This window comes from Lathamus discolor, chromosome Z, assembly GCF_037157495.1.
Source record: "Lathamus discolor isolate bLatDis1 chromosome Z, bLatDis1.hap1, whole genome shotgun sequence".
NCBI classification, from domain to species: domain Eukaryota; kingdom Metazoa; phylum Chordata; class Aves; order Psittaciformes; family Psittacidae; genus Lathamus; species Lathamus discolor.
In genome coordinates this window covers 111,811,519-111,831,410 of record NC_088909.1, presented here as the reverse complement: position 1 = coordinate 111,831,410, position 19,892 = coordinate 111,811,519, and the positions used below count along the sequence as shown (strand labels likewise).

The 19,892-nt window shown below is 44.7% G+C and overlaps 1 protein-coding gene across 11 annotated transcripts in view; it reads left to right on the top strand.

Annotated features, from left to right (window-relative positions):
- Positions 1-9,203: 9,203 nt before the first annotated feature.
- TCF4 (transcription factor 4) overlaps positions 9,204-19,892 on the top strand; it is a 31,811-nt gene continuing 21,122 nt past the window's right edge. For 6 of the 11 annotated variants that reach the window (XM_065661078.1, XM_065661077.1, XM_065661080.1 and 3 more), the window contains exons 1-5: positions 9,205-9,495; positions 13,855-13,960; positions 15,143-15,276; positions 18,015-18,147; positions 19,288-19,355. In XM_065661078.1, the coding sequence (XP_065517150.1) occupies positions 9,337-9,495; positions 13,855-13,960; positions 15,143-15,276; positions 18,015-18,147; positions 19,288-19,355 (600 nt within the window). In that variant the 5' untranslated portion in view covers positions 9,205-9,336. Of the gene's footprint in view, positions 9,496-13,632; positions 13,771-13,854; positions 13,961-15,142; positions 15,277-18,014; positions 18,148-19,287; positions 19,356-19,892 lie in introns of those variants that run through there. The other 5 variants (XM_065661081.1, XM_065661085.1, XM_065661083.1 and 2 more) reach the window with 5 other exon arrangements.

Here is a 19,892-nt window from a genome sequence, read left to right as displayed (position 1 = left end):
TGGGCCGCTTGGCCAAGTTTGGCAGCGAGGAAGGGCAGGGAAAAGCAGGGGGGGGGGGGGGATATATAGGGATGCGGAGCGCAACATTCCAAGAAAACAACGGGGAAAACCGGGAAAAATCCCTGCTCCCGCCGCTTGCAGCCCGGTTTTCCCTTCGGGAACGCGGCAGGGCGAGGGGAAAAAAAAGTGGGAATTCGAGCGGGAGGGTTCTGGTCGCCATCTGGAGCCGTAGGGATGATGTTTATCCCCCCCCCCCCTCGGTATTCCAATGGGAAAAAAAGTGGGAATTTCATCCTTTCAAAGCAGGGAGAGGGCGGTGGGGAAAGCCGAAGGAAAAGCAGGAAGCGAAAGGCTCCGGGTGCTCTCAACTTCCAAGCGATCCCGGTCGCATCCCGCTTTTCCAGCTGGGATTATCCCGTCGGGAAGGGTCGGGATAAAGCGGCTTCCGTCTGGAAGCACTTTGGGAAGGCGGCGGCCGCCGCTCCGAGCCGCTTTTGTATCGCGGGCGGCCGGGAATGGGGAAGGGAAAAATAACGGGAATTCCATTGGGGGGGGGACGGGACAGAGGGAAAAAGCTTGGGAAAAGGATCGGGAAAATCCCCATGGATTTTCCCCCTGGATTCCGTTGTGCTTTCCAGGCTCTTCCCTATCCCAGCGCTTCCGAGGGGCGGCGAAACTCTTCCCGACATTCCCCGTGCGTGGAATTGGGGCAGCGGAAAAGTTTTCCTTGGGGCGGAATTCCCAACTCTTGGAATAACTTTGTTATTCCTTGGGTTTCCAAAGTGTGTGTGGGGGGGCATTTAAGGATTGGGATGGGGAAAAAGTGGGATGGAGCCGGAGTTTTCCTATTGTTTGCGCTTGCTTTTCGCCCTCTTTAATCCCGCTTGTGATTGCTTTGCAAGGAAGGAGATCCATAGGGAATGCCGAGCCCGCTTCCATCAATCCCTGAAGCAGGAAATCCAAAGGGCAACCCCCCCCCCCCCCCCACCCCCGGAACATCGGGATGGATCCAACCGCCGGCAACATTGGGAAAAGGGGGGGGGGGGGGGGACATGGATGGAGCCGTCGGACACAGAATTCCCCCTTTTCCCAACCTTTTTCCAAAGGGATTCATGGATCAGGGAGCCGGCATTGTGCTGGCGCCGGCTCCGCATTGTGCGGCTCTTGGGGCCGTGCCAGGCAAGCGGAAAGGGGGGGGGGGGGGAGATGCCAGGCTTTGGGAATGATGCTCGCTCCGGCGCTTTCCAGCATCTTTTCCATAGGGAAAAGCGAGCTCGGAATTCCGCCTTTTCCCACCGGGGAAAACGGGATGGTGTTTGTTTTCCAGCAGGAAAAAAAGGATATTTTTTATTTTTTCCTGGAAAAAAAAAAAAAGGCGGAATTCCGACCTCACTTTTTCCCAATCCCCCCCCTTCTCCTTTTATTTTTCCTTGCTTCCAAGGCAATTCCTGCTTGGAATTCCCGCTAGCAACGGCGGAAACAAAGGAAAAAAGGGGGAAAACCACCGCCGCCATTCCGGAGGCTCCCTGAATCCCAACTTTTCCTGCAGGAAAAAGCTCGGGAATGCCGCATCCCGCTGCTTCCAAGAGGTTTTCCGCTGTTTTTACCCGGGATAACAGGAAGGCGATGGGACCCGGCTGCCGGGCTCGGCATTCCCGGCTTTTCTTCCCTAAAAAGACCCGGGAATATCGGGAATTGCGGCGCTCGGTGCTTGGCTCCGCGACGGCTTTGATGCCGCCGGATGCGAGGGAATGAGGGATGGTATTCCCGAAGCCTGGCTCCTTATGATCCATGATAACGGGCTTGCTTTTTCGGGATGCGCGCATTCCCCGTTAGGAAAACGTCCCTCTTCATCCACAGGAAATTCCACCGGGAAAAGCCGGAATGCTGATCCCGGCCAGCTTCATCCCGGTTTATCGCCTCCTCCAATCCCCCCCCCCCCCACCTTTTCCCTATGGATATTCCCATTCTCCAGCAGTCCCATTCCATAAGCCCGACGTCGGGAATGCTGGGGGGGGGGGAAAGGGGCAGCGAGATCCTTTGGGATGGAGGTGCCTTTGAGGGAATGGCGGGGTTTGTTGGGAATACCGGGAATAGGGATGTATATAGGGCTAAATAGAGAGCTGTATGTACATAGGCCTATATATACTGCATGTATAGGGCGTATATAGCTATATACACTATATATAGGGTACTATATAGGGCTATATATACTGTATGTATAGCCTATATATAGGTATATCCACCCTATATGCCATATATATAGCGTATATAGTATATATGTGCTATATAGACTACCTATATAGGGAGCTTTATGTCCATAGGACTATATAGACTACCTATATAGGGAGCTTTATGTCCATAGGACTATATAGACTACCTATATAGGGAGCTTTATGTCCATAGGACTATATAGACTACCTATATAGGGAGCTTTATGTCCATAGGACTATATAGACTACCTATATAGGAAGCTTTATGTCCGTAGGACTATATATACCCCCTATATATAGCTATATAGAGAGCTTTATGTCCATAGGACTATATATACCCCCTATATATAGCTATATAGAGAGCTTTATGTCCATAGGACTATATGTACCCCCTATATATAACAAAAGCTTTATGTCCATAGGACTATATATACCCCCTATATATAGCTATATAGAGAGCTTTATGTCCATAGGACTATATATACCCCCTATATATAGCTATATAGAGCTGCATAGGTGTATAAATGCAGCTCTATATGGCTGTAAAGCCCTATATCTACTCGTATAGGGGCATGAATGCAGCTCTCCATGCCCTTAAGGCCATATATATGCCTTTGGACCTCTATAGCACATATAGTTCTATATGCAAAAGGCAGTTCCTATAGCTACCTATAGATATATAGGTCTCGAGCTGCATATAAGCCCCTGTATCTACCCGTATACGTGACTGTCGTGGCGCGTTACCCATCTATAAAGCTATAGGTGCGTGTATATATAGTTCTCTATAGGCATAAGGCCATGTATATATGGTTCTATATGTGTCTTCATGTATATATAAAGCTATACGTGTGCGTCTATATGTGCCTGCTGCTCTATATAGTCAGAGATGCCTATCATACGTGGTTATGGAGCTATATAATGGAGTATTGCCTATATTAAAAGCTATATATATAGTTATATAGGGGGATGTATATAGTTATATATGTATATGGTGCTATATATGTGTATTGGTATAGTTCTATATGTACTTATAGGTATATATACAGGTTTAGATGCCTATAATACGGTCCTATATAGCTATATATCTATATAATAGGGTATTACCCCTATTGAAAGCTATGTATATAGGGTTATATAGGGGTGTATATATATATAGTTATGCATACATATAATGCTATATATGTGTCTTTCTATAGGTCTATATGCACCTATAGCTCTATATGGGTATAGATGCCTATAACACGGTCCTATATAGCTGTATATCTATATAATAGGGTATTACCCCTATTGAAGGCTATGTATGTAGGGTTATATAGGGGTAATATATATATAGTTATGCATACATATAATGCTATATATGTGTCTTTCTATAGGTCTATATGCACCTATAGCTCTATACGGGTATAGGTGCCTATAATATGGCCCTATATAGCTGTGTATCTATATAATAGGGTATTACCCCTATTGAAAGCTATGTATATAGGGTTATATAGGGGGATGTATATATAGTTATGCATACATATAATGCTATATATGTGTCTTTCTATAGGTCTATATGCACCTATAGCTCTATACGGGTATAGGTGCCTATAATATGGCCCTATATAGCTGTGTATCTATATAATAGGGTATTACCCCTATTGAAAGCTATGTATATAGGGTTATATAGGGGTGTATATATATATAGTTATGCATACATATAATGCTATATATGTGTCTTTCTATAGGTCTATATGCACCTATAGCTCTATATGGGTATAGATGCCTATAATACGGTCCTATATAGCTATATATCTCTATAATAGGTATTACCTCTATTAAAACCTATGGATATAGGGTTCTATAGGGGCATATATATAGGGCTATATATATATATACACACATAAGGCTCTATATGTATCCATATCCATAGAGCAGAAGGGACCTTAAAGCTCACCCAATGCCTCTCTAGCTCTTCATAGGCGCTCTATATGTACCGGTCCATCCATAGCATTCCCTGTGCATCCCTTCCAAAATTCCCTATGGAATTGGGGCGAGGGGAAGAGCCCCGATAGGGATGCGCTCGGTTTTCAGTGCCACGATCCCGGCGCAATTCCCGAGCCCAAAGGCACGGATGGGGGGGGGGGGGGGATGGATGGATGGATGGATGCCTCCTTTTTGCTTCCAAATCCCGCTTTTTCATCCCGGTTTTCCATGTTTCGGAGCTTTCCCGTCTCCCATCGGTCATCCCGGGAATGTGAGGGATCTTTAGTGCAGAAAACCGCCCCATTCCCAGCCCCATTCCCAGCCGGCTTCGGGGCTGGGGTTAACAAAAGGCGCCTCTTCCAAATGCCTTTCCCTATGGATCAGCCGGAAGCGGGGGCAGGAGAATGGCTTGTTTCCTGGGAATCTGCTTCGCATTAGGCTCGGCTCCGGGGGATAAAAGGGCCCGCTTGGGAATTGCGTCTGGAAAAGGGAATGTCGGAGCTGGGGCTCCTTTTGCCCATGGGACTGCGGGGTTCCTTCGGTTTCCATGGAATTCGGCTTGGATGCGGTGGGATTGGATTGGGGGGGGGGGGGGGTTTGGGATTGGATTGGAGTTGGTTTGGATTTTATGGGAATTCCGTGCGGGATGAGGGGGAAGTATTTGCGTTTGGAGGGGGATTCATTGGGATCTGGGGGGAATTAGTGGGAATTCCGGGGGAATTGGTGGGAATTGAGGTGGAATTAGTGGGAATTTAAGGGAAGCTAGTTGGGATTTCGGTGGAATGATGCGGAATTCAGGTGGAATTAATGGGAATTTAGGTGGAATTATTGGGAATTTAAGTGAAACTAATTGGAATTTAGGTGGAATTGTTCGGAATTTAGGTGGAATTAATTGGAATTTAGGTGAAATGAATTGGAATTTAGGGGGAATTCTTTGGAATTCAGGTGAAATATGGAATTTAGGGGGAATTATTTGGAATGTAGGTGAAATTAATTGGAATTTAGGGGGAATTATTCTGAATTTAGGTGGAATTATATGGAATTTAGGTGGAAGTATTTGGAATTCGGGTGAAATTAATTGGAATTTGGGTGAAATTAATTGGAATTTGGGTGAAATTATATGGAATTCAGGTGGAATTAATTGGAATTCAGGTGAAAATTGGAATTTGGGTGAAATTAATTGGGATTTGGGTGAAATGATATGGAATTCAGGTGGTATTATTTGGAATTTTGGTGGAACTAATTGGAATTTAGGTGAAATTATTTGGAATTTTGGTGGAATTCTTTGGAATTCAGGTGAAATATGGAATTTAGGGGGAATTATTTGGAATTTAGGTGAAACTAATTGGAATTTAGGTGGAATTATTCTGAATTTAGGTGGAATTAATTGGAATTCAGGTAGAATTATATGGAATTTAGGTGGAATTAATTGGAATTTGGGTGAAATTATATGGAATTCAGGTGGAATTATTTGGAATTTAGGTGGAATTATTTGCAATTCAGGAGAAATTTGGAATTTAGCTGGAATTAATTGGAATTCAGGTGAAATTAATTGGAATTTAGGTGGAATTATTCGGAATTTAGGTGGAATTATTTGGAATTTAGGTGGAATTACTTGGAATTCAGGTGGAACTAATTGGAATTTAGGTGAAATGAATTGGAATTTAGGGGGAATTCTTTGGAATTCAGGTGAAATATGGAATTTAGGGGGAATTATTTGGAATGTAGGTGAAACTAATTGGAATTTAGGTGGAATTATTCTGAATTTAGGTGGAATTAATTGGAATTCAGGTAGAATTATATGGAATTTAGGTGGAATTAATTGGAATTCAGGTGAAATTATATGGAATTTAGGTGAAATTAATTGGAATTTGGGTGAAATTAATTGGAATTTGGGTGAAATTATATGGAATTCAGATGAAATTAATTGGAATTTAGGTGGAATTATTCGGAATTCAGGTGAAATTGTATGGAATTCAGGTGGAATTATTTGGAATTTAGGTGGAATTATTTGGAATTTAGGTGAAATTATATGGAATTTAGGGGGAATTATTTGGAATTTAGGTGAAATAATTGGAATTTAGGTGAAATTAATTGGAATTTAGGTGAAATCATATGGAATTCGGGTGGAATTATTTGGAATTTAGGTGGAATTATTTGTAATTTAGGTGAAACTAATTCAAATTTAGGTGAAATTATTCAGAATTTAGGTGGAATTATTTGGAATTTAGGTGAAATTATTTGTTTCAGGTAAATTTCTTTAGATTTTAGGTGAAATTCCTTGGATTTTAAGTGGTTTTATTGGATTTTATTCCCTTTAATTTCATTTTAGGTGGCTTTAGTCCCATTTTGGGTGGGTTTATTTGGAATTTGGGTGAACTTCCTTGCTTTCCCGGTGATTTTCAAATTTGGGTGAATTTCTTTCAATTTTGGGCGAATTTCTTTAGATTTTGGGTCATTTTATGTGGTTTGATTCCATTGTAGGTGAATTTAGCTCAATTTGCGGTGGTTTTATTTGGGATTTGGGTGAATTTATGTGGATTTTGGGTGAAATTCGCTCCATTTTGGGTCATTTTATTGTCCTCGATTTGATTTTGGGTGAAATCACTTGGATTTTAGGGGGTTTCATTTGGTTTTCTTCAATTTTTGGTCAATTTTTGGTGAGCTTCCATCAATTTTAGGTCAATTTTAAGTGAATTTCGGTCAATTTTAGGTGAATTTCAGTCAATTTTAGGTGTTTCTTGCCTTTTAGTTGAGTTTAGGCGAATTTAGGGCAATTTTAGGTGAATTTTGGTCAATTTTAAGTGAATTTCAGTCAATTTTAAGTGAATTTTGGTCAATTTTAGGTGAATTTTGCTCAATTTTAGGTGTTCCTTGTTTTTTATTTGGGTTTAGATGAATTTAAGGCAATTTTAGGTGGATTTTGGTCAATTTTCAGTGAATTTCAGTGAATTTTAAGTGAATTTTGGTCAATTTTAGGTGAATATCCATCAATTTTAGGTGTTTCTTGCTTTTTATGTGGGTTTAAGTGAATTTAGGGCCATTTTGGGTGGATTTTGGTCAATTTTAAGTGAATTTCAGTCAATTTTAAGTGAATTTCGATCAATTTTAGGTGAATTTTGGTCAATTTTAGGTGTTTCTTGTTTTTTAGTTGGGTTTAGGTGAATTTAGGGCCATTTTAGGTGGATTTTGGTCAAATTTAGGTTAATTTCAGTCAATTTTAGGTGAATTTCCATCAATTTTAGGTGTTTCTTGTTTTTTATTTGGGTTTAGGTGAATTTAGGGCCATTTTAGGTGGATTTTGGTAAATTTTAGGTTAATTTCAGTCAATTTTAGGTGAATTTCCATCAATTTTAGGTGTTTCTTGCCTTTTAGTTGAGTTTAGGCTAATTTAGGGCCATTTTAGGTGAATTTGGTCAATTTTCAGTGAATTTCAGTCAATTTTAGGTGAATTTTGCTCAATTTTGGGTGAATTTTGGTCAATTTTTAGGTGAATTTTGGTCAGTTCTAGGTGTTTCTTGCCTTTTAGTTGAGTTTAGGCAAATTTCAGTAAATTTTAGGCGAATTTCAGTCAATTTTAGGTGAGTTTCAGTCAATTTAAAGTGAATTTCAGTCAATTTTAGGTTTTTCTTGCCTTTTAGTTGAGTTTAGGGGAATTTCAGTCAATTTTGGGTGAATTTCAGTCAATTTTGGGTGAATTTTGCTCAATTTTGGGTGAATTTTGCTCAATTTTAGGTGTTTCTTGCTTTTTCTTTGGGTTTAGGTGAATTTAGGGCCATTTTGGGTGAATTCGCGTCAATTTTAGGTCCATTTGGTTTCATTTTGGCTGAACGGCGTTCCATTTGAGCTTGAGTTTTCTTCGGATTTGGGGGAATTTCTTTGGATTTGAGGCCATTTTCTTGGAATTTCGGCGGAATTCCTTGCGTTCGCTTTGCTTTTCCCGGGTTTCTTGGCATTTTCCTTCATTTCTTGGAATTTTCCTGGAATTTCTTTGCGTTTTCCGTGATTTTTGTCTAAATTGGAGGGGAATTTCCCTGGGTTTCTTAGGATTTTCTGGGAATTCCCCTTCCTTCCCTTCGGATTTCTGTTTCGGAGCCGCTTTTCCCTAAAAAGCCGCCCTGTTCCGCCTGGAAAACCGGGCTTGGAGCCGGCAAAAGAGCTGGATCTAAAGGGGGAAAAGGGAGTCCTGCTGCCTTTAATGCAATTCCCGGAATTGGGATCTGAATTGAGATGGATTTTTGGGATGCGGCTTTATTAAAGGGGGGGGTATTCCCATTATTATGGCGACGTTTTCCCTTCTCCTATTCCCGAGCCCGCCTCCTTCCGAATGGAATTCCAAAGGTCCGGAAGTGAAAAGCTCCTTGGAAAGTTGGGAATGGGGCCGGAGCGAATCCCTTTGGATCCCAAAGGATCGAGCCTTTTGTGCTTGCTTGCCGGAGGCTCGGCGGCATCCGGAGTATCCATAGGGAATGCGGGCTGGGAGAGAGGCTCAAGCTTCCCATTTTATCGGAGCTGCTACAAATCCACATGGATTTGGGGGGGGGGGGTAAATCCTGAGCCGGGATCCCGAATCATTCCCATTGGGAATGCCGGCGCGACAGTGCTACAGGTTGGGGAGCGGATTCCTGGGAATGCCGAGGGGTTGGGAATGGAAAAGGGTTGGGAATGGAAAATGGTTGGGAATGCCGAAGAGTTGGGAATGCAAAAGGGTTGGGAATGCCAAAGAGTTGGGAATGCCGAGGAGCTGGGAATGCAAAAGGGTTGGGAATGCCAAAGAGTTGGGAATGCGAAAGAGTTGGGAATGCCGAGGAGTTGGGAATGGAAAATGGTTGGGAATGCCAAAGAGTTGGGAATGCAAAAGAGTTGGGAATGCCAAAGAGTTGGGAATGCTGAGGAGTTGGGAATGCAAAAGGGTTGGTAATGCCAAAGAGTTGGGAATGCCGAGGAGCTGGGAATGCAAAAGAGTTGGGAATGCTGAGGAGTTGGGAATGCAAAAGGGTTGGGAATGGAAAATGGTTGGGAATGCCGAAGAGTTGGGAATACAAAAGGGTTGGGAATGCCGAGGAGTTGGGAATACTGAGGCATTGGGAATGCAAAAGCGTTGGGAATGCCAAAGAGTTGGGAATGCTGAGGAGTTGGGAATACTGAGGAGTTGGGAATGCAAAAGGGCTGGGAATGCCAAAGAGTTGGGAATGCTGAGGAGTTGGGAATGCCAAAGAGTTGGGAATGCCGAGGAGTTGGGAATGCCAAGGGATTCGGGAAGAATCCCGCTTGGATAACGCCTGAACTTGGCTTTTTCACCTGCGGAGCTGGAAAGGTGGGAATGGGATTGGGGGGGGGGGCGGATGGCAAAGCATCTGATCCCGCTTTTTAGCTCCCGGAATTCCCGGGATAAAGAGGTTTATCCCATAGGCAGGGGATTATTCCATGGTTTTCCCTTGCAATGCCCCCGAGCGGCGCTGGCGTATCCCAGGAATTCCTTTCCGGAGAAGGGGATGGGGTTTGGCTTTTAACGGTCACAAGGCATCCGTATGGGAATACTTGGGAATGACGGGGATGATCCCGCGGCATTCCCGGGCGGACAGCGTGGGGATTGGCCTGGTGATCAGCGGCTCCATAGGGATCCCCGGGCGTTATTCCCGTTGTCGGGAATGGGAATGGGGGGGAAGGTGCCTGCTCCCGGCGGGATGCGGAGGGCGAAGGGGGGAATGGGGGGGAAAGGGGGGTGCTGGGAGTGGTTTCTGCCTATTAGGGCTGTTATTAGGGCTATTATTAGGGCTATTAGGGCTATTATTAGTGCTGTTAGTGCTATTATTAGGGCTATTAGTGCTATTATTAATGCTGTTCTTGCTATTATTAGGGCTATTAGTACTATTATTACTGCTATTATTAGTGCTATTATCGCTATTAGTGCTATTATTAGTGCTATTATCGCTATTATTACTATTATTGCGATTATTAGTGCTATTAGTGCTATTAATAGTGCTATTATCGCTATTATTACTATTATTGCTATTCTTAGGGCTATTATTACTATTATTAGTGCTGCTATTAGTGCTATTATTAGTGCTATTATTAGTGCTATTATCACCATTATTACTATGATTGCTATTGTTAGTGCTATTAGTGCTATTATTAGTGCTATTATTCGTGCTATTATCGCTATTATTATTACTGTTACTCTTATTATTAGGGCTATTACTATTAGTAGTGCTATTATTAGCGCTATTATTACTATTATTGCTATTAGTGCTATTATTAGTGTTATTATTAGTACTGTTAGTGTTATTATTAGTGCTATTATCGCTATTATTAGGGCTATTATTACTTTTAGTGCTATTATTAGTGCTATTAGTGCTAGTGTTAGTGCTATTATTAGTGCTATTATTACTATTATCATTGGTATTATTACTATTATTGCTATTATTATTCCTATTATTCCCATTATTTTGATGATTATTGCTATTATCACTTCTGTTATTACTATTAGCATTACAATGGTAGCTAGTACTATTAGTGCTACTATTAGTGATATTATTATTACTATTATTGCTATTATTATGGCTAGTATTACAATTATTATGACTATTATTGCTATTATTATTCCTATTATTCCCATTATTGCTATTATTATTATTACTATCACTACTCTTATTACCGTTAGCATTGCAGTGATAGTTATTACCATTATTACTCCTATTTTTGCTATTATTATTCCTATTATCACAATTACTGCTATTAGTGCTAATATTATTACTGTGAGCATTGCAATGATCATTGCTATTATTGCTATTATTGCCATTATTAGCATTCGAATCATTATTACTGTTATTACCCTTATTGACACTATTATTGCTGTTATTATTACCCTCATTACCACTATTAGTGCTATTATTATTACTATTAGCATTGCAATGATCATTATTACCATTATTAGTGCTATTATTATTACTATTAGCATTGCAATGATCATTATTGCCACTATTATTGCTATTATTATTGCTATTAGCATTGCAATGATCATTATTACCATTATTAGTGCTATTATTATTGCTATTAGCATTGCAATGATCATTATTGCCATTATTACCACTATTATTGCTATTATTATTACTATTATCACCCCTATTATTGCTATTATTATTACTATTAGCATTACAATGATCATTATTCCCATTATTGCCACTATTATTGCTATTATTATTGCCATTATTGCCACTATTATTGCTATTATTATTACTATTATCACCCCTATTATTGCTATTATTATTACTATTAGCATTACAATGATCATTATTACCATTATTAATGCTATTATTATTGCTATTAGCATTGCAATGATCATTATTACCATTATTAGTGCTATTATTGTTACTATTAGCATTACAATGATCATTATTACCATTATTAGTGCTATTATTATTACTATTAGCATTACAATGATCATTATTACCATTATTAGTGCTATTATTATTGCTATTATTACTATTAGCATGCCAATGATCATTATCACCACTATTACCGCTATTATTATTACTATTAGCGTTAATAGAGGGGGCTGGACGATCCCTCCCAAGCCACGTTATTCCATGATTACCAGGGATAACGGGAATAACAATAGCAAGGGGGGGGGGAAGAGGAGGAGCTTTAAGGCCTTTTCCAACCGGGAACCAGTTGGATTCTATTATTGGTAATATTAATAGGAGTATTAGGGCTATTATTAGGGCTATTATTAGGGCTATTATTAGGGCTGTTATTAGGGCTGTTATTAAGGCTATTTTTAGAGCTATTATTAGGGCTGTTATTAGGGCTATTATTAGGGCTATTATTAAGGCTATTATTAGGGCTGTTATTAGGGCTATTATTAGGGCTATTATTAGTATTATTGCCATTCCTATTATTAACCCCTCCATGGCAGGGATGCGGCTTTAAGGTCCCTTCAACCTGCTTGTATTATCCCTATTTGTATCCCTATTATTATCCCTGGTTTTATCCCTATTTCATCCTTCTATTATTCTTCCTATTATTATCCCTATTATTATCCCTATTAATATCCCTTTTACTATCCCTATTATTCTTCCTATTATTGCCCCTATTATTATCCCTGTTAATATCCCTATTATTCTTCCTATTATTCTCCCTATTATTATCCCTTTTATCCCTATTATTATCCCTATATTCTTCCTATTATTATCCCTTTTATTATCCCTATTATTCTTCCTAGTATTATCCCTTTTACTATCCCTATTATTCTTCCTATTATTCCCCCTATCATTATCCCTATTGTTATCCCTATTAATATCCCTTTTATTCTTCCTATTATTATCCCTATTGTTATCCCTATTAATATCCCTTTTGTTATCCCTATTATTATCCCTATTATTCTTCCTGTTATTCTCTTATTCCCCCTATTATTATCCCTTTTATTATCCCTTTTATCCCTATTATTATCCCTATTATTCTTCCTCTTATTCTCCCTATTATTTTCCCTATTATTACCCCTATTATTATCCCTTTTATTATCCCTATTATTCTTCCTATTATTCTATTATTCTTCCTATTATTATCCCTATTATTATTCCTGTTACTATCCCAATGATTATCCCTAGTTTTATCCTTATTTTTATCCCTATTTTATTCTTCCTATTAGTCTTCCTATTATTACCCCTATTATTATCCCTATTAATATACCTTTCATTATCCCTATTATCCCTATTATTCTTCCTATTATTCCCCCTATTATTATCCCTTTTATTATCCCTATTTTTCTCTTTTATTTTCCATACTATTCTCCCTATTATTCTCCCCATTATCCCTATTATTCTCCCTATTATTATCCCTATTATCCCTATTATTCCCATCTTTTAGCTGCGGCGGAGGGAATCCAGCGTTTTCCCCCCCTGTCTTTGGGAATTCCATGCTTTGGGAATTCCATGCTTTGGGAATTCCATGCTTTGGCATGGAGCCGCCTTCTCCCTGTATCCCGAGTGATGCTCTTCATCGCCTTCAGTATCCCTGTGTAGCCAATGGGTTTCCTATCCCGTTATCCATGAGTTGGGAATGTCGGAGCGGGTCCGTTGCCTTATCCCGGCTCTTCTTCCTGCTTGAACCGGGAATTGGGAATGGGCCCGAATCCATCCGGGAGATTCCAAGGTTTTTATGGGATCACATAACGGAGGCATCCAACAGCGTGTAACGGGATATAGGCTATGGGAAGAGGGAATGAAATCCCATGGGAATGCGGAATTCCCTTTCTCCTGCCTTCTTCTGGTTGGGAATTGTAGGGAATTCCGTTGGGATTTTGATGCTCCCAAGGAAAGGGAAACCATGGATGTTTGCCAAGGATAACGGGCAATATTCCCGGAATAGGGAATCGCCGCAAATCCGAAGGAAAAGAGCGCTTTTCCCACTTCTTTTTAGGGAATAATCCACATTTTCCCCCCCGTCTTTGGGAATTCCATGCTTTGGGAATTCCATGCTTTGGGAATGCGCTCCGGGATTCATCCTTGCAAGAGGACCATTGGGATCTCGGCTGCTTCCTCCTTTGCATCCCTTAGGAGCTACCCAAGCTCTTGCTTCCCCATTCCAAGCGGTATTCCCATAGGATTTGGGGGGGGGGGGGTCTTTTCCCTGTTTTCCCAGCAAATCCAAGCCGAATCCGTCTGTTTTTCCATAGGTTTATGCCCCGTCGGCCAGCACCGCCGACTACAACCGGGATTCTCCCGGTTTTCCAAGCTCCAAACCCGCCGCCGGCACTTTTCCAAGCTCTTTCTTCATGCAGGGTAAGGAATTCCGGTGGGAAGCGATTCGGGAAGCGATTCCCAATGGGAATAATGGGATTGATTTGGGAAGCAATTCCCAGTGGGAAGAATGGGAGCGATTTGGGAAGCAATTCCCACTGGGAATAATGGGAATGATTCAGGAAGCAATTCCCACTGGGAAGAATGGGAAGAATTTGGGAAGCAATTCCCAATGGGAAGAATGGGAGTGATTTGGGAAGCAATTCCCAGTGGGAATGGGAGCGATTCGGGAAGCAATTCCTACTGGGAATAATGGGATTGATTTGGGAAGCAATTCCCATTGGGAATGGGAGCGATTTGGGAAGCAATTCCCAGTGGGAAGAATGGGAATGATTTGGGAAGCAATTCCCACTGGGAAGAATGGGAAGAATTTGGGAAGCAATTCCCACTGGGAATAATGGGATCAATTCAGGAAGCAATTCCCACTGGGAATGGGAGCAATTTGGGAAGCAATTCCCACTGGGAAGAATGGGAATGATTCGGGAAGGAATTCCCACTGGGAAGAAAGGGAAAATTCGGGAAGGAATTCCCACTGGGAAGAATGGGAGCTATTCAGGAAGGAATTCCTATTGGGAATGGGAACGATTTGGGAAGCAATTCCCAGTGGGAAGAATGGGAGCGATTTGGGAAGCAATTCCCACTGGGAAGAATGGGAATGATTCGGGAAGCAATTCCCAGTGGGAATGGGATTGATTTGGGAAGCAATTCCCAGTGGGAATGGGAGCGATTCGGGAAGCAATTCCCACTGGGAAGAATGGGAACAATTCAGGAAGCAATTCCCATTGGGAATGGGAGCGATTCGGGAAGCAATTCCTACTGGGAATAATGGGATTGATTTGGGAAGCAATTCCCAGTGGGAGAATGGGAACAATTCGGGAAGCAATTCCCACTGGGAATGGGAGCGATTTGGGAAGCAATTCCCATTGGGAAGAATAGGAACAGTTAAGGAAGCAATTCCCACTGGGAATGGGAGCGATTTGGGAAGCAATTCCCATTGGGAAGAATAGGAACAGTTAAGGAAGCAATTCCCACTGGGAATGGGAGCGATTCGGGAAGCTCATCCCATTGGGAATAACGGGAGCGATTCGGGAAGCAATTCCCGCTGGGAAGAAGGGGAGCTCCATGGCATTCCATAGGGATTCCAGCCCTGCTCTTGCTTCCCAGATGGCCACCACGGCAGTGATCCATGGAGCTCTTCCAGTGGGATGAACCAGCCCGGCTACGGAGGGATGCTGGGAAGCTCATCCCATATCCCGCAATCCAGCAGCTACTGCAGCCTGCATCCGCACGAGCGCTTGGTAAGGACCTGCATCCATAGGGATGGCCGTGATGGACCCGGATCCATAGGGATGTCTATGATGGTCCAGCATCCATAGGGATGGCCATGATGGACCTGCATCCATAGGGATGGCCATGATGGACCAGCTTCCATAGGGATGGCCGTGATGGACCAGCATCCATAGGGATGGCCATGATGGACCTGCATCCATAGGGATTTCCATGATGGACCAGCATCCATAGGGATGGCCGTGATGGACCAGCATCCATAGGGATGGCCATGATGGACCTGCATCCATAGGGATGGCCATGATGGACCAGCTTCCATAGGGATGCCCATGATGGACCTGGATCCATAGGGATGGCCATAATGGACCAGCATCCATAGGGATGTCCATGATGGACCTGCATCCATAGGGATGGCCATGATGGACCAGCATCCATAGGGATTTCCATGATGGACCAGCATCCATAGGGATGGCCATGATGGACCTGCATCCATAGGGATGGCCGTGATGGACCAGCTTCCATAGGGATGGCCGTGATGGACCCGGATCCATAGGGATGGCCATGATGGACCTGCATCCATAGGGATGGCCATGATGGACCAGCATCCATAGGGATGGCCATGATGGTCCAGCTTCCATAGGGATGCCCATGATGGACCAGCATCCAAAGAGAAGTCCTTAATGGACCTGCATCCATAGGGATGGCCGTGATGGTCCAGCATCCATAGGGATGACCATGATGGACCAGCATCCATAAGGATGTCCATGATGGACCAGCTTCCATAGGGATGTCCATGATGGACCAGCACCCATAGGGATGGCCATGATGGACCTGCATCCATAGGGATGGCCATGATGGTCCAGCATCCATAGGGATGGCCGTGATGGACCCGGATCCATAGGGATGGCCATGATGGACCAGCATCCATAGGGATGGCCATGATGGACCAGCTTCCATAGGGATGGCCATGATGGATCAGGATCCATAGGGATGGCCATGATGGACCTGCATCCATAGGGATGGCCATGATGGACCTGCATCCATAGGGATGGCCATGATGGACCAGGATCCATAGGGATGTCCATGATGGACCAGCATCCAAAGGGAAGTCCTTAATGGACCTGCATCCATAGGGATGGCCATGATGGACCAGCTTCCATAGGGATGGCCGTGATGGACCAGCTTCCATAGGGATGGCCGTGATGGACCTGCATCCATAGGGATGGCCGTGATGGACCAGCTTCCATAGGGATGGCCGTGATGGACCTGCATCCATAGGGATGGCCATGATGGACCTGCATCCATAGGGATGGCCATGATGGACCTGCATCCATAGGGATTTCCATGATGGACCAGCATCCATAGGGATGGCCATGATGAACCTGCATCCATAGGGATGGCCATGATGGACCTGCATTCATAGGGATTTCCATGATGGACCAGCATCCATAGGGATGGCCATGATGGACCTGCATCCATAGGGATGGCCGTGATGGACCAGCTTCCATAGGGATGGCCGTGATGGACCTGCATCCATAGGGATGGCCATGATGGACCTGAATCCATAGGGATGGCCATGATGGACCAGCATCCATAGGGATGGCCATGATGGACCAGCTTCCATAGGGATGGCCATGATGGACCAGCATCCATAGGGATGGCCATGATGGTCCAGCTTCCATAGGGATGCCCATGATGGACCAGCATCCAAAGAGAAGTCCTTAATGGACCAGCATCCATAGGGATGGCCATGATGGTCCAGCATCCATAGGGATGGCCATGATGGATCAGGATCCATAGGGATGGCCATGATGGACCTGCATCCATAGGGATGGCCATGATGGACCAGCATCCATAGGGATGTCCATGATGGACCAGCATCCATAGGGATGTCCATGGTGGACCAGCAATCATAGGGATGTCCCTGATGGACCTGGACCCGTAGGGATGGCCACTATGGACCAGTATCATTCGGGATGTCCATGATGATCCATCATCCCCATTATGGATCTCCATGATGTTCCATCCTCACCATCCTGGCTCTCCATGATGCTCTATCCCCATTATGGATCTCTGTGATGCTCCATCATCCTTACGGATCTCCATGATGATCCATCACCATCATGGACCTCAATGATGTTCCATCACCATCATGGACCAAAGTGATGCTCCATCATCCTTATGGATCTCCATGATGATCCATCATCACCATCATGGATCTCCATGATGCTCCATCATCCTTATGGATCTCCATGATGATCCATCATCCCCATTATGGATCTCCATGATGCTCCATCCCCATTATGGATCTCCATGCTGCTCCATCACCATCATGGACCAAAGTGATGCTCCATCATCCTTATGGATCTCCATGATGCTCCATCATCACCATCATGGACCTCAATGATGTTCCATCAGCATCATGGACCTCAATGATGTTCCATCACCATCATGGACCAAAGTGATGCTCCATCATCCTTATGGATCTCTATGATGCTCCATCATCACCATTATGGACCTCCATGCTGCTCCATCATCCTTATGGACCTCCATGCTGCTCCATCACCATCATGGCCCCAAGTGATGCTCCAGCACCACCAGCCCCCATCCATCCCCATTACCTCCTCCAGTTGCCCCCCAACCTCCCTTTATCTCTTCCCCCCCCTTCTCCCCATTGATTCCCCCCCCCCCGCCCCACGGATCGGGCCGCTCCGGGTATCCCGATCAGCTCCTGCCTTTTTCCATGCAGAGCTTCCCATCCCATTCCTCCGGAGAGCTCAATTCCAGCCTCCCTCCGATGTCCACCTTCCACCGCGGCGGCAGCGGCCACTACAGCACCTCCTCCTGCACCCCCCCGGCCAACGGCACCGACCCCATCATGGGTGAGTCCGCGGGGGCCCCATGGGTGCTGGTACCCGAGGGATGAAGGCAAAGTGGGGCGGGATGCAGTGGGATGCATCCATGGATAGTGATGGGGTCATTGGGATGCTGGTACCCAAGGGATGAAGGCAAAGTGGGGCGGGATGCAGTGGGAAGCATCCATGGATAGTGATGGGGCCATTGGGATGCTGGTACCCAAGGGATGAAGGCAAAGTGGGATGGGATGCAGTGGGAAGCATCCATGGGTAGTGATGGAGCCTTTGGGATGCTGGTACCCAAGGGATGAAGGCAAAGTGGGGTGGGATGCGGTGGGTAGCATCCATATGGAATGATGGGGCCATTGGGATGCTGGTACCCAAGGGATGAAGGTAAAGTGGGATGGGATGCAGTGGGTAGCATCCATATGGAATGATGGGGCCATTGGGATGCTGATACCCAAGGGATGAAGGTAAAGTGGGGCGGGATGCAGTGGGATGCATCCATGGATAGTGATGGGGCCATTGGGATGCTGGTACCCAAGGGATGAAGGCAAAGTGGGATGGGATGCAGTGGGAAGCATCCATATGGAATGATGGGGCCATTGGGATGCTGGTACCCAAGGGATGAAGGCAAAGTGGGATGGGATGCAGTGGGAAGCATCCATATGGAATGATGGGGCCATTGGGATGCTGGTACCCAAGGGATGAAGGCAAAGTGGGATGGGATGCAGTGGGAAGCATCCATATAGAATGATGGGGCCATTGGGATGCTGGTACCCAAGGGATGAAGGCAAAGTGGGGTGGGATGCAGTGGGAAGCATCCATATGGAATGATGGGGCCATTGGGATGCTGGTACCCAAGGGATGAAGGCAAAGTGGGATGGGATGCAGTGGGATGCATCCATATGGAATGATGGGGCCATTGGGATGCTGGTACCCAAGGGATGAAGGCAAAGTGGGATGGGATGCAGTGGGAAGCATCCATCCGTAGCCGATGGATGGGCTGAAGGAAACGGGAAGCATTCCCCATTCCCGATGCCGGGAAGCCCCTTGGAGCAGCGGGATGGAAGCGGCGATGGAAAAGGGGATGGGATCCGGTTGGGAATGGGAATTCCCAAGGTTTTTTCCCTACTTCTTTTCACCCGCTTCCCTTTTGTTTTCCAGGCACCCGAGGAAGCGGAGCAGGCGGAAGCTCCCAGACTGGGGATGCCCTGGGCAAAGCCCTTGCCTCCGTAAGGATCCATTTCCTCTTGGAATGCTCATTTCCCAGCGGGAATGGGGGCGGGGAGCCCAGCAACCCCATCCCAATGGCATCCCGGAGGAATTCTCCCCGAGAAGCATCACTTGTGAGGCCGGAATTCCGTGGCGAAAGGACCCGGCGCCTTTAGCCGGGATAACCAGGAAGCGTTTTCCATGCCGGCATTCCCGACGGATAGGGATGCTTTGGGTATCCCGAGGGCAATTCCCACCTTTTTTTTTTTTTTTTCCATGATTTTCCGCCCCACAAAGGGCGCCCGGCGTTCCCGAAGGAGAATTTCATGGAAGCGCTTCCATGAATTCCTCTTCGGATCGCTCGATCCCCATGGAAAACAAGGCAGGAGGTCTTGTGTGGGCAGAGCGGGTTCCATGGAGTTCTCCGGCCAGGGAATGGCTCCTTGGTCTCCTTCCCATCTTCTGGAATGCCGCCTTCAACCAGGCCAAGGGCTTGCGGGCAACGGGTCTATGGGATGGGGGATGGAGCGGTGCTGAGGCCGTCATTCCATAAGGAT